The 15,275-nt window shown below is 40.6% G+C and overlaps 1 protein-coding gene across 2 annotated transcripts in view; it reads right to left on the bottom strand.

Moving 5' to 3' along the window:
- The window catches only part of SEPTIN2 (septin 2), a 35,473-nt gene that overhangs the window by 18,806 nt on the left and 1,392 nt on the right, over nucleotides 1-15,275 (bottom strand). For both annotated transcript variants that reach the window (XM_007127811.4, XM_007127813.4), the window contains 2 exons: nucleotides 9,286-9,315; nucleotides 7,414-7,534 (listed from right to left, as the gene is read on the bottom strand). In XM_007127811.4, the coding sequence (XP_007127873.1) occupies nucleotides 7,414-7,534; nucleotides 9,286-9,294 (130 nt within the window). In that variant the 5' untranslated portion in view covers nucleotides 9,295-9,315. The remainder of the gene's footprint in view (nucleotides 1-7,413; nucleotides 7,535-9,285; nucleotides 9,316-15,275) is intronic.

Here is a 15,275-nt window from a genome sequence, read left to right as displayed (position 1 = left end):
ATCCGGAGCCTGTGCTCCGCAACGGGAGAGGCCACAACGGTGAGAGGCCTGCGTACCGCAAAAAAAAAAAAAAAAAAAAAAAAAAAAAAAAAATTCCACTTCAACCACTGTATATCACACATTCTGAATATTTGAAGTTTAACTTCAAAGAAGATACAAAATACCAAAAATTAAAATTTCTATTCCAAGGAAGCATGAACAGATTCCAACACTTTACTGGAGATCATCATCTAAGGCTTAAGTTCGCATGTATTGGTCTGACTGTCCCCTGGGCACCTCGGTGTGACCCCCCCTCTGCTAAGTGCCTGCACAGCCTGTGGAAGGAGCATACATCTGATTTAAAAATTACCTCTGGGAAAATCAAGAACAGAAGACTGAATCTGAAATTTGTAGACATACACAATTAGGACTGCACTTTAACTAGACTGCAATTTTCATAGATGAAAAGGAACATTAAAAGGACAAAAACAGAATTACATTTTGAACATGTCCAAATATAAGAGAGAAAGAATATGACTAAATACACACTATCCCAGCAAGTTGTCCTTTTAATAAAGTGTCCAGCTACGCCCTTTTACACGTTCACTACACTTGCAGGGGACTTTACCAGGATGTGCCAAGTCCTCTCCCCGAGTGCCAGACACAGGTGTAGGTGAGGGGACACACCAGACAACAGGATGGGTGAGTCCCTGCTCCCATGGAGTCTGGCAGTCCAGCAGGGGAAGATGACAGGCAAAGCCACTCTGTCACCGACTGAATGGTGAGAGCTGTGACTAATACAGCTGAAAAGGGACCAAGGCCAGAAGACATCTGAGCAAAGGCGTCTGAGTGGAGTGGGCTGATTCTAAATTATGAATCTTAATTTTAAAGGTATAAGTGATTATTTCACTTGGAATAGCTTTTGGGTAACATCTACAAATAATTTGCTTATTAATTCAGAACATGATGCCACCCTTGGGCTGAATCTCTGAGCACACCTAGCTTTGCTCTGTTCTAATACTTTCACTAGTATCTCTATCCCAGCTGGGAGTGTCCCAAATAGGTGCCTTTAGATGGGGGAAACAAGACGCGCATGAAGGTGTGGACCAGTGTAAATCCATCACCATCCAAAAATTTTAACACAAAACAAACAGCACGCCCTCTCCGCTGTGTCTGGCAGCTTTGGCTCAGCATACAATCAATTAGCCTCTGAGGTTGGTTGGTGTTGCTGACCCTACCGGTAGCCTGTTTCTCTGCACTGCCGAGCAATGTTCTGTCGTGTGGATACAACACAACCTGCTGCTGGACAGACACCTGAGCTATGTCCAGAAAACTGGCTTCGAGCATTCACACACAGACTGTGACGTGCTATCACTTCTCTCGGGTAAACACCTAGGAGGGGACCGCTGAGTCACAGGGTGCGCGTGTAACTGTGAAGAAAGGGCACACTTTGCCTTCTCACCAGCTGCTCCACTGTTAACACTTGCACTACCTGCCTGTAGCACTTCAGCCAGTCTGGCAGGTATGCGGGGCTACCCCATGGTGGTTTTCATGTGTGTTTCCCTGATGATTGAAGAAGATGTCATCCTGTGTTTACCACCCATCTGTTTACCTCCCGTGAAATGTCTCTTAAAATCTTTTGACCCTTTTTGTAATTGGGTCATTTGTGTTCTAAGCCTGTGAAAATTTTTATATTCTAGATATAAGTCCTGTGTCGCATATACTACGATATGAATACTTTCTCAGTTTGTGGCCTATCTTCTTAACTGGTGCCTTTTGAAGAAGGCAAATCTTGAGTGAAGCACAACGTATTATTTTATTTTGTGACTAGTGCTCTTCGCGTCCTAAGCAATCTGCGTGCTCCAAAGTCATAAACGTTTTTAAAGCAATTTTCTCCTAGACTTTTTATAGCTTTCCAACTAGGTCAACAATCCATCCTGAGTTCATTGTTGATGTTCAGTGTGAAAGAGGGGCTAGAGTTCACTTTTTCCCCAAACAATCAAGCAATTGCTACAGCACTATTTGTAAAAAGACTAACCTTTTCTCATGCTGAATTACCTTGGCACTTTAGTCAAAAATCAGCTGACCATATACGTGCGGTCTGGGCTGTTATTTTATGCAGCTGATCTCTATGCCTACCTTACATATTGCTGTGGATTTTGTTGGAAATCAGATTGTTCTGTCATATTCTAGGCCCTCTGCATTTACATTTGCACTTCAGAATCAGATCATTAATTCCGGTTTTTCAAAAGTCTGCTGTGATTTTGACAGGGATTTAATTGACTCTATGGAACAATATGGGGAGGTAGGACATCTGAAGAGCCCCACTCCACGAGTGGGTGAGGTCTCGCAACTCAGTCAGCTTTCCTTTGTTTTTTTCAGCTGTTCTGAAGTTTTCAGTGTTGGTCTTGCACACATTTTGTTAAAATAAATTTTTTTAAGTTTAATACTTTAAAAAATATATATACTTTTTATTTTTATTTTTGGCTGTGCCAGGTCTTAGTTGTGGCATGCAGGATCTTTTTGTTGCGGTCCGAGTGCTCAGTAGTTGCAGCGCACAGGCTTAGCTGCCCTGCGGCATGTGGGATCTTAGTTCCCCAACCAGGGATTGAACCCGCGTCCCCTGCATTGGGCATGTGGGATCTTAGTTCCCCGACCAGGGATTGAACCCACGTCCCCTGCATTGGAAGGCAGATTCTTAACCACTGGACTGCCAGGGAAGTCCCCACATTTTGTTATATCATCCGTAAGCAGTATGTACCTTTTATCTTACTATAAATGGTACTGTCTTTTAAAAAGATTTTATCATTGTAATTGTTTTTGATATTGTATTTCTAAGTTCATTTTTAAATTACTTGCTGGTAATTATAGAAATAAAGTTGATTTTTGTATACTGACCGGAACCTGCAATCTTGCTAAACTTTACCTATTACATCTAGCAGCTTTGTAGTTTTCTTACGATTTTAACACACACAAATCATGTTATTTGCCATTACGGAGATTTTACTTCTTTCTCTCAGTTTTTCATGAGTAAGAGTAATGCTAACTATAGGCATTTCCCCTTTAGAACCAAAGTGATTGATTTCCAGTGTTAAACCACACATTCCTGAGATCAACCCCATTCGTTTAGGATGCAGTCAGTCCTGCCATGACACTTGCTTTGAAAGTGACAATTTGTTCCAAGACAACTGATATATTATGTAACAACTTCAGCATAATACAAATGTTGCATTTACTTATGTGTGATTTCACTGGTGAGAAACTAGGTCTACCCAGCAGAATCAAGCCACAAAGGAACACTTCTCCCAAGGCATACACCACAGCTACCAGCTGACGTATTACAACCCACACCCACTCACCTCCAGTGTCCCAACTGTCCACCCATCCTCAGAGAGCCCTCTTTCCACAAGCTCACAATAACACACAGGCTGCAACCGTCCTGATGCCCACTTTCAGAAACTTCAGTTCAGTGGCTTATTTGGTGTAGTAATTTTGATTTCTTAACCATTTAACATGTGAAACTGAGATCATTTTTACTATGTTCCTAACACATCACTGAGGAAGGTTTTGAGTGTTGTGTCCCTATTCTCCCTGCATGGTGATTTTTTAGGAACACACATATATTGTGTTACAGTAGAACTGACTGTATTAAGGACTTGCTACAATTTTATTAAGGTGTCTGTGTCTAGGCTCATGAGGAACCAAGTCGACTTTTCTCATCACTTGCAATAGGGCCGTGCTTGGCCTAATACTCTCATAATGCAGAGCATGTCTGGTGAATGTTCCACGTGCCTTTAAAGAACGGGTATCCTGCAGCTGTTCAGCACAGTGCTCTGCATGTCAGCTGGGCTGTATTGTTTGACAGCATAACTCAAACATTCTACGACATTACTTTTATCTGCTTCGTACGTTACTGTGAGGAGTGTTAAAAACTCCTGTCCTCACAGATTTATCTTTCTCCCATTAGACTCTGCATCATGCATATTTTAGATGATGTTGTTTTGAACAGATCCCTTTCTCGTTATGATATAAAGTTCTTCCTCTCTGGGAACATTCAGGTAGTAGACCTAAAGTCTGCTTTGTCTGATAGTAATTCAGCCACTTCAGCTTTATGACTGGGGCTTGCATCACAATGTCCCATTCTTTTATTTTTAACGAAAAGGGTTTTTCCTGTAGATAACAGGAGGTCATTTAGTCTGATAACGCCTACCTTTCCCTTATACTTTGCCTTGTCCATTTAAACATAATTATCGACAAGGTTGTGCTCAAGCCTGCCATCTTGCTGCCCTTTTTCTATTGTCTCATCGATCCTTTCTTCTTTTCCTGCTTTCTTTTGGACTGAATACTCTTTTATATTCTATTTTATCAAAGCTATTGGCTTTTAGCCAAATCTTTATTTTTCTAGTGGATGCTCTGAAGTTCACAATGTGCATCCATTAACCCAGCATCTTCCTTTCAATAATGTTCTATCACCTCACATGTAACGTAAGAAGTTCACAGCCACAAGCTTCTACTCACCCTCTGTCCTCTGTGCTATCCTTGTTCATTTTATTCCTACATGTTACACACCATCAATTATCTTCGAAAGAAATTAAAAAGCAAGAAGTCTTATTTTTACCAACACATTTGCCATTTCCAGTGCTCTCCCTTCTGTGCCAACTTGAAAACCTCATTTAATCTTCCTTACGGTATACGTCTGATACTGATAAATTCTTTCCGCTTATTTATCTGAAGATGTCTTTATCTTCTTTCTAACCTTCATTTTTAAAGGTTATTTTCGACGAACACAATATTCTAGGCTGATAGTTTTATACTTTCAGTATTTTAAACTGTCATTCCACATGGCTTACATTATTCCTGATGAGCAGTCAGTGGTCTTTCTTACCTCTGACCCTATGTAATGTTTTTCGTTTTTTCTGGCTTCTTGTAAGATTTTTCCATTTATCGGTGGTTTTCACCATCTGATTACATGGCCTGGTGTGCTTTTCTTTATATTTATTCTGCTTGGTGTTTTAGTTTGGATGCTTTCTATTGCCCCCGTTCTTCTGCAGTGTACAATCTGCTGTTAGGCCCATCAGAAAATTTTTCATCTCAGATGTTGTATACATTTTTTAATCTCCAGAAGTTCCATTTTGTTCTTTTCTGGACCTGTTTCTACTGCTTGATTTCTGTCCTGGTTATGGGCCATTTTTTTCCCCTTCTTTGCATATCCAGGAACTTTTTACTGGACGCTCAGTACTGTGAAGGTTATACTGTAAGTGTCTAGATTTTAATGTCCTTCTTTAATGAGTGATGGGTTTTTGTCCTGGCAAGTACATAATTCATTTGTAAAGAAGCTTGATCCTTTCCAGGTTCGTTTATAAGCTTTGTTAGACAGGGTTTAGAACAGCCTTTACGTGAGTTTAGCCCTACTCCTAAGCAAGGACTTTCCTGAATGTCATGGGTGTTCAGTAAGATTTCCCCCCTGGTTGGCTGGAATTCCAATGTCTCCTTGACCCCTTTCCAGCTCTCCAACTCCATGCAGTCTCCTTCCTGGTGGTTCTATTTTGCCTGGCTTCATGGAGGCTCCCCGACCCATATACAAGTTACTGTTCAGCCATGGTGCCAAAAGGAACCCCAGTGCTGATGTGTGAAGTCGTTCTCTTCTGTGGAACTCTGCCTGCTATCTCAGCTTCCCCGAACTGTGGTCTCATTCAGCCAAGACTAACCATGTTAGGTTTACTCCTCCTTGGGAAAAGGGCAGGTGAATGGCAGAAAGCTGGAGTAACTTTATAGTTCATAGAATTTTTTTTCCTTCTCTCAAGGACCAAAGTCCTGCATTGCCTGTTCAATGTCTTAAAAGGGCTGTTTCATATATCTTGCTGAGCCTTCTGGTTATTTAGGTCAAGAGGACTAGTCTGGTACAGCTTTTTCAGGGTTTGGCAAACTGCAGCTCTCCTGCAAATCTAGCCCTCTACCACGTGAACAAAACAGAGCTCCACTAGGACAGCTGTGCCTGTTTGTTCATGTGTCGTCTTTGGCTGGTTCCCACGACAACACTGGAGCTAACAGCTGCACCAAAAGCTGTAAGGCTCACAAAGCCTTAAATATTTACTATCTGACCCTTTACAGAAAGAGCCTGTCAAGCCCTGAGTTACTCTATCAGGGCCAGAAGTGACTGTCTGGCTTTAAGGCTCTACACCGAGTAACCGCGTGACAGCCTGCACCGCGTTTCTCTTTTCTACCAGGAACCAGGATCTGCATCATTAACATCAACATGTAACTGGGCTCCTAAAACATGTCACCGTTCACTTCTCTGGGCCTAGGGTCCCACAGTTTTTTTCATCTCAGATTTGTGAACTGTTTATCCCAGGAAACAATCGTTTGTCCCACTCACGCATGACCACCCATCAAGCTTTTCCAGTGACTACCTCAGCATCTGGGGAGAATTTTGCAATTATCAGGAATGAAATAAAATGTGATATGGAAAGCAGAATTAATAGTTCATCAAGTTAAGTTTGTTATGGACACACTGAAACAGAAGATATATGCTATAATCCATGATAAAATATATCTGATATAATAGAAATTTCAGGTAACCACTCAATTTCAAACGACTTTAAGTACTTATTTTAAAATATGTGTGTGTAGTAAGGGTTGTTCCTTGTTTAAAATATACCCACCAGAAAAAGCTGAACAGTTCTTTTTATGAGTATTAAATAAACACACTCTGGTTAATTGTAAGTATTTGTTATCTTTCAAGTGTAACAAATTACTGTAAAATTCAGAGGCCTAAACCAACAACAAACATTTATCGTCTCACGGACTCTTTGGGTCAGGAGTTCGGGAGTGTCTACGGTGGGCGGTTATGGCTTGAGGGTCTCTCTGTGGTGACAGTGATGTTGGCCAGGATGGCAGTCACCAGCAGGCTTAACTGGGGCTGGAGGACATTTCTGAGACGGTCACTTACACGGTTACTGGCAGGCTTCAGTGCCTTGCCTTGCAGGACTTCTCTATGAGGTGTCCCAAGAGTGACTGATTCAAGAGAAGGCACAGGCCACAGTGTCTATGACCCGGTCTCCACGGCACACACCTTCACCTCCACAACGTCCTACTGGCTACACAAGTGAACCTACTCAGTGGGTAAGGGGCTAGAAAGCATCATGGACACCAGGCAGCAAGGATTTGGGGGGCGGGGGGGGGCGCTTCAGAGGCCAGCTGTCACAATGAGCAAACACTTACAGTACATACAAGCAAGGAAATGACAGAAAAATTATAATTCTGCACTTCAGCAAAATTTTCTAAAGAAGTTTTTTTTCAAATTCCCAAGTTACTTGACTCCGTCAACAAAGGAATCTTCCCTGTGACTTTATAGTCACGTTATTATACTCCACAGGTTGGGAAAAGGAGATACCCACATATTTAATAACTTGAGAGTACAAGTTAATTTCTTACCAACCACCATTAGCGTGAATTCAAAACCTTTTTTCACTGATTTTCGATGAACTTGATTGGGAAGATTTGCAAATCCAACATAGCCAGGAGTTTCTGGATTTATAAACTGAGTTGGTTGTTGCTAAAAAAAAAGAACAAATAAACACCTTATTAGTTGCTTTTAAGACATTATTAAACCTGTGACAAACACAGGAGGGAGACGCAAGAGGGAGGAGATGTGGGAACATGTGTATAACTGATTCACTCTGTTATAAAGCAGAAACTAACACGCCATTGTAAAGCAATTATACTCCAATAAAGATATTAAAAAAAAGTATACACATAAATCGATACTTCCAAAAAGTCACTGCTATCAGAAAATTGATGGTATTCATTTGAAAATATTTAAAAAAGAAAAAAAAGCAATCCAATATCATTTCATGCCTACATGCTGACCTAAAATAACATTTCTGTTAAGCAATTAAGCAATACATAAAAGATACATGCTTAGTTTATCTTAGTACAATTTCATATCTCAACTTAAAAAATTGTCTATAGAGTTGAAGGAAAATCTGTCAGACGTACAAAGTAAGGCCCCACTTACAATGGTCTCATTCAACAAACTTCACTAAAGAACAGCTTCCAAAGTAAAGACTTCGTGTATCAGGAGTGGTGCATTTGTGAAAAGTAGCCAGGAAACAGTCATGTCTCTTGCTGCATTCCTAGCTCAATGGAACCGAGCCCCACCAAGGGTGAGGCAGCCCACTTAGGGGTGGGATGCTGAGAATCCAGCTTCACAGACCAAGAGAAAGAAGACTGAGAGTGAGAAAGGGGTCACGGCGGAAGCCGCTGAAGTGTCAATATTCCTTGATAGATGGATACCTGACACGAGGAGATTCAAAAAAGCAAGTATAGTAAAACAGTGAAATCTAGGCTGTGATATACTAAAAATGGGAAGAAATAAAAAAAGATACAGCAATTGATTTATTAAATGTAAAAGGCAAGATTTAGAATAGTATTTCCTTTAAGGTTACCTTTTGTTAAGTATATAGTCACACATGCAAAAAGAACATTCACGAAACGTTACAAGCGGTAATTCTGAATAATGGAATTATGGCTAATTTTTATTTTCTTTTTCGCTTAACAAAGTTCCACACTGATACTTGTATTAAAAAATGAAAATCACTATGACTGCGCATCACAGTAAGAAACACCCAAAGACTTAATAATAAAACGTAAAGAGAAATAATAATCTTGCAATTTTAACTACAAGTTCTGCTTTTCTCAGCATGTCTTTTAGAACCAATTCCTGGGCTTCCCTGGTGGCGCAGTGGTTGAGAATCCGCCTGCTGATGCAGGGGACACGGGTTCGTGCCCTGGTCCAGGAAGATCCCACATGCCGCGGAGCGGCTGGGCCCGTGAGCCATGGCCGCTGAGTCTGTGCGTCCGGAGCCTGCGCTCCGCAACGGGAGAGGCCACAACAGTGAGAGGCCCGCATACCGAGAAAAAAAAAAAAAAAAATAGAACCAATTCCTTTCCGGGTTCTGGGCTAATTTTCAAGAGCTGACATAAGCCAATTTATCAAGTCTGAGAACCCCATAAATTTCATCATGATGAATTATTACAATTTTAAAATTATTATTTGAATGGTCTGCTGGGAATGATCCAGGGAGGCTAAATGGATTGTCATTAATATTTTTAGAAACAAATTGAAAATCTGAAAAAAGAAAGCTCACAGCTTTTAGGATGACTGTTAAATTAGAACTCTGTCTTAATGAACCACATATCAGTTATATTGAAAATAATGAATCATAAAAATCTTGACTGTAAAAGGTTTCAAAACATAAAGCAGTTTCTCCTTATACTGTAGATACATGAAGTGTGATCTCTTACCTTAGACATCTTTAGTGAAGTTTTGTCAATCTAAGAAAAGAAAAATACATGTACATCCATACACATATACATACAAATTTAATTTAACATGAATTGATATGTAAAAAGGCTTACAAGGGGCATCAATAGCTTCTGTTTCACTCAGCTTCTCATTACATCAAATACTTCCCCAGAAATGAAATTATCACCTCATTATATAATTTAGATATAAAAAATTAAGCTAATGAAAGCGACCATCTATATACATGTATACATATATACGTTCCATGTCTTCAACAATACCTTTTTTAACACTGATTATACGTTAGGCACTAGGGAGCCACAGGAGAAAAAGACAAATTCCCATAATCTCTGGAATTATGTAATTTCCTTTCTCTCTTTGAAAGCTTTGTACAAGGAAGGGATGCCTGTCGGAGCCCATCTGTCTGCTGTCTGCTGGAGATTTCCTGAGCTCCTGAGAACTGGACCTTGACACTGGGGCACACACAGCAACACAACTACACTTACAAGTAAAAGAAAAAGAACTGAAGGCACCTGAGTGCTCGAGAAGTGTGGCGATAGTTCGGAAGCCTAGGGAGATGCGGGGTCCGCTGGCTAACCTTTGGTGACAAAGTCAAGAGATATGAATGCGGTCAAATTTGATTCCTTCTGGTGTTTAGAAACTTATGAGAAAACTTCTTTCACTTTCTTGCCTCTCTATTTCCCCCAAACTGAAACATTCCTGAATACTGCACACCCCCAAGTTTTCTTTTTGAATGGAAATGTTCCCAAACCACCTCTGAAAAAAATGGTTAACCAAGGTCAAGACAGCAGTAGCATTCGTAACTCTCTAACTCTGTGGTACGACATCTCAGAAGATAAGAAGACAGTCTTGGCTCTCCCTCCCATCCACCTGGCAGAACGAGAGGGGAAGAGGCAGAGGAGTCTGTAAACTGCTTCTTACTACGGCAGATCATCACTAAAGGTGGGGAAGGAGTACTGGGTTTAGCCTAGTATGCAAAGGAAGGACCACTTCTGACTAAGGAGACAGGTAAAGCTCCATCTAGGTCGTCCAAAATGCTTCAACCTAGGCAGCAGAATCAAGGCAAGCTTCCAGGACAGCAGAAACGCTAGGCAGCAAGAGAAGCAGAAGATGAAGGGTTCCTCAGAAGGAAGAACCAGAAAGGAAGGAAAAGAATACAGTGAACCCTGGAAGAGCTTGGGAACACAGACCTTGGGTGTGAGGACTCGAGGGGTAAGGTGACAGGCCCATGTGAGCGTGCCCTCGTCCCCCTGCCTCCAAGATGAGCTCAACAGCCAAGCTGCAGGAGAGGAAGACAACACCTGGAACCAAGAAACAGTATCGCTATGATGAAGATGCAAGCACAGTAATTCAAACACAACTTTCTGGACCTAAAATCCACGATTTTCAAACCCAAACTGCTGTAGCTGAACTAAATGGAAGGTCACAGTAGAGACTCGGAATGTGACATGAAAGACCAAATATAAGAAATCTTAGTGCACAAGGCAAACAACAGGGAGAGAAATCATGGGTAAAAGACAGCCTCAGAGACAAAATCTAGGAAATCTACCTGTTAACAGTAAGTGTTCCCATAAGTAAAAGGCGAAGATGGAGGAAAAGAAAACAGTAATAACAAAAGAAAAATTTCCCAGGAAGAGCAATCCCAGAGCTTACCCGGGACCGTGTACTACACGAGTGACTTAAGATCTCTTGAATAGAAAGAACATCCTAGGGGAACACTATTCATAGTCCAGAATTTAAAATATTAAACTTCCTCAGCAAAACCTAAGAGTTGGGGGCAGGAGTGACAGCAGAGAGGTAAAACTTTCAAGAGGGAGAAGGGAGCAGTCAGTTGGAAAATAGACAGATGGTCCTGGCAGAAGAAGCAGCAGCGGACACCTTGTTTTAAATAATAAAGAGGTAAGTGTCTGATAACGAAAAAAAAGGGAAGGTAGCCATTAAAAAAAACTTACTTCCAAATTAAGAGAAAAACATGGAACAGCAACTTGATGAAACCAGTAAAAATATGGAAAAGAAACAGAAAAATTCAAGAGTATCAGTCACCAGTCTAAATGTGAAAGAAGCAAATTTTCTCCTTAAAAGAGGAGACAGGTTGAGGGGGCGGGGGGGGGGGGGCGAGGTGGAGGGAGAACAGCAGAAAACCAAGGTATGTTACATGGAAGAAATATGCTTAAAACAAAGTAGCTTTAAAAAATGTTGAAAACAAAGGGACAGGCTAAGAGATGCCAAGCTAGTGCAAACACAAAAGAACAGGGAGAGACACTGTTAGTATCAACCCGGTTGGGATTTAAGGAAAGTGTGGTCATGATAAAAGGAACACTTTATAAGGATAAACCCTTCATAAACCGATATCTATGAATACTTACAGCAGATAAATACATAGAAGACTAAAAAAATACTATGTGAACTTGACAAAAATACAATTCAAGTGGGAGGCTTTAATAGCTTCTCCCGGAATTGGACAGACTCCCTACACACAGTATGAGCAAGGGCAGAGGTCTGAGACCACCGACACATCTGAAGTAACTGGTATAGAGAACCTTGAGTCAATAGATAAAGAAAGGTGACTAAAGAAAAACACTTTATCATGTAACTGCTGTGAAGAAAATTTATGCAAAGTTATTTTTACAGTGTTCTCAGATCATGATCTGTTAAAACAAAGATAAAAAGGAACTCCTAGTTATTCAGAACATTCCTGGATAACCCTTGGATCAAGGGGGGATAAAAGCAAAGCCATAAGTTATCTAGAAAGCAATGGAAAGAAGATAAAAGCAAAATCAGTGGGGCACGGTAAAGTTTCATAGACTCAGATGAGAATTTGGGTTTTACATATTTTCACTATTAAAGAACACCGAAAATAACTCAACAGAAGGATAAATAAAACCAAAAGCTGGTTCTCTAAAAAAAAAAAAAAAAAAAAAGCTGGAACTCCTCACCAGTTCCTTTGAGGAAAAACAAGAAGATATAATCACAGACACAGGAGACCACATGTATAAAGATGGCCACAAACTAGAAAATCTGGAAGAAATGGATGATTTCCTAGACACTGTAAATTACCAAAATTGAAGAACTGAAAACCTGACTATAACAAATCCCACTGAACAGGTGAAGAAAAAGTTACGAACGAGGACTTCCCTGGCGGTCCAGTGGTTAAGACTCTGCGCTGCCAATGCAGGAGGCGCAGGTTCGAACCCTGGTCAGGGAACTAAGATCCCACATGCTGCATGTCGTGGGCAAAAAAAAAAAAGAATTGGAGAAAAAAAAGAAAGGGACCAGGACTGGACAGAACTAGACCTGAATTCCATCCAAAACTGAACAGATAATGCCAGTGTCACTTAAGCCACTACAGAAAAAGGGAAAGCACTCCAAGTTATTTTATGAAGACAGCACAACTCCAACAACAAACCCAGACGGAGAAGAAAGAGCGAGCAAGCTGGCTGGCTGGCTGCAGGTCAATCTCACTTATGAATAGAAATGCAAAATTTCTCAATGAAATACTTGCTAGCAATTATATCCCGGAAATGTACCAAAAGCATCTATCAATACAAGCTGTTACAACAAATTAAAGAAGAAAACCATATGTGAATAGATGCTGAACACACATGTGATAAAATCCAACAACCAACTCTAATAAAAACACTAAGTGAGGAAACTGCTTAAATATATTTCCGGAAACCAACGGCAAACGTTATCCTCTGAACAGATCCTAAATTATTTAATTACCATCACTAATTAGGAAAGGATGCCCATTACCCCCACAGTTATCTTAAAACACTTATGAAAAACTCCAAACATATTCAAAAGTAAAACAAAAGCCACAAGGACCACCCCCATCCTCCAGATTCAACAGTTATCAACTCAGATATCCCCTCAACCACTGTCCCATATCCCTGATTATGAGTAGTAGATATTTCTAAAAATAAGGACTGAAAAGCGACAAGCCATTATCATAAGGAAGATTAGCAGTTGTCCTTTAATATAACAAAATATCCAGGGTTCATATTTTTCTAATTGTCTCTTTTTTTTGTCGTTGTTCATTTGAAGCAGGATCCAAATAAGACCCTGATGTTGCAGTCTCACCTTGATTATTTACTGCTACTCTGCCAGGTTTAGTGAAAATGATTTTTCTGATATGACTGAATACACACCATAAACCCCACAAACACTTTGGTTAAAAAAGATTCCAGAATATGGTAATTTACTTAAGGTGGCTGCATACAAGACAGGTGTAACTCAAAAGTTCTATTTTGCACTAGCGATGAATACCAAGAAATGGAAATGGAGGGAAAATGCCGTTCATGATAGAGCAAAAACAAAACAAATGTAGGAACAAATTTAGAAAGAAAACAGGCCTTGCATGAACCAAATCATTTTTACTTTTTAAATTAGTAGATAAGTGTGGTCCAATCCCAGCTGGACTCCCTAATGATGAGGTTTTTTTTCTTACAGGACTGGATAAAATGACTTTCAAGTTCACCTGGAGAATAAATGCCTGAGGATAGAAAGGAAGAGCAGGCTCTCGCCTTACTAGCTATCACATGCATCTGATTTCACACCAACCTGGTGGGGCAGAGGACTGTCATCAAAGTCGCTCCGGAGCTTCCACACACCCGCTCCTCACTCAACTCTGGGCCCCTGCCTGTACTCCCAACCAACTTCTGGTGAGCACCCTGACAGTACCGCCCCTTGAGCCCACCCATGCGCAGGCCCTTATTCTGCTCAGCAGGCAAGAAGGGGACCATCACTTTTATCGGTTTCCTCCCACTTAAAACCTATCTGATGCACACACACGGGGAAGTGAAGAATACTATTGTAATATTATTGGAACAGGATGTTAAGTCTCAAAAAAACACTTATTTCAACTTTGCTTTAATTTTACCATGTTTCTCTCACCACAACCTATTTCTTTCATTCTCAGGTTTGTTTTTTTTTTTTCTGAAACATAATTTGGATCCACTACAGTTTTCCAACAGTTTAAATTATTAACTGACTAATGTAAAATGAAAGTTGAAAGAGAAATGTACTCCTGAAGTGCCTGGTTTTCAGTGAGAAAGCCTTGATCCAGCAATACAAAATGAAAAGCACTGTGATTCGTTTAAACCTTGGATGCAGATCAATCAGATCCCCCAAACCTCAGAAATCAGGTCAAATGAAAAATTTATGCACTCATTCTAGATACTAGAAACTATTTAAAACTTTTTTTCTCTGACTCATGCCTTCCTTCTTCCACAGAGCAATACTTCCACCCCAATCCACACAGAAGAAATCAACTTTTCTAAAACAAAAGGGGACAAAGAACAGATGGCTAAAACTAGATTCCTGGCAACAGAAACTTGCTTTGCTACTAGCATTTACGTGTATCAGGAGACTACCCAAACCACCATTCACTGACATGTCCTCCTTGTATTTACATTCATTATCCCCATCCACAAACGACCCTGCAAAGTAGGACCCAAAGGTCCACAGTCCCTCATCCAGAGCCCTTGGAACATCTGGCATTCAGAGCCCTTGGATTTGAGGTCCATGTACAGTATACCACACTCTTAACAGCATGAGGGCAGCACCCCACAATCAAATGAGTTTTCTCTAGCGACAAGTATGATGACGAGCACAAAATGAGATAAGACTATACAAGTGGCTTCACCCCAATTCTGCGGCCAAATGAGCTTTGGTGTCCCCTTCTCTCTGGAGAAAAAACAAAGTCAACTTTTCCTTTTCCAGCAGTTTCTGTTTTTCGAGTTGAGTATAAAAAGGACCTGAATCACATTTATTAAAGTCCACAGAGAGAGGTTCCCGCCCATCCCATCCCCATTTCCCTAGGTCACCCTGCTAGCTCAAGAGCAGTCAAAATGCAAATCTGATTTGACTGAAAAGCCCTTGTTCTTTACCCTGGGCTGCAGTGCTCGCTGAGAGATCAAGACGGAAAACAGGGGAAAAAAAAAAAAAAATCAGGGTAACTTTATGGCCG

This window comes from Physeter macrocephalus, chromosome 2 (assembly GCF_002837175.3).
Source record: "Physeter macrocephalus isolate SW-GA chromosome 2, ASM283717v5, whole genome shotgun sequence".
In the NCBI taxonomy this organism is placed as follows: Eukaryota; Metazoa; Chordata; class Mammalia; order Artiodactyla; family Physeteridae; genus Physeter; species Physeter macrocephalus.
The sequence above is the reverse complement of the archived record's forward strand: the minus strand, read 5'-3'. Positions and strand labels throughout refer to the sequence as shown.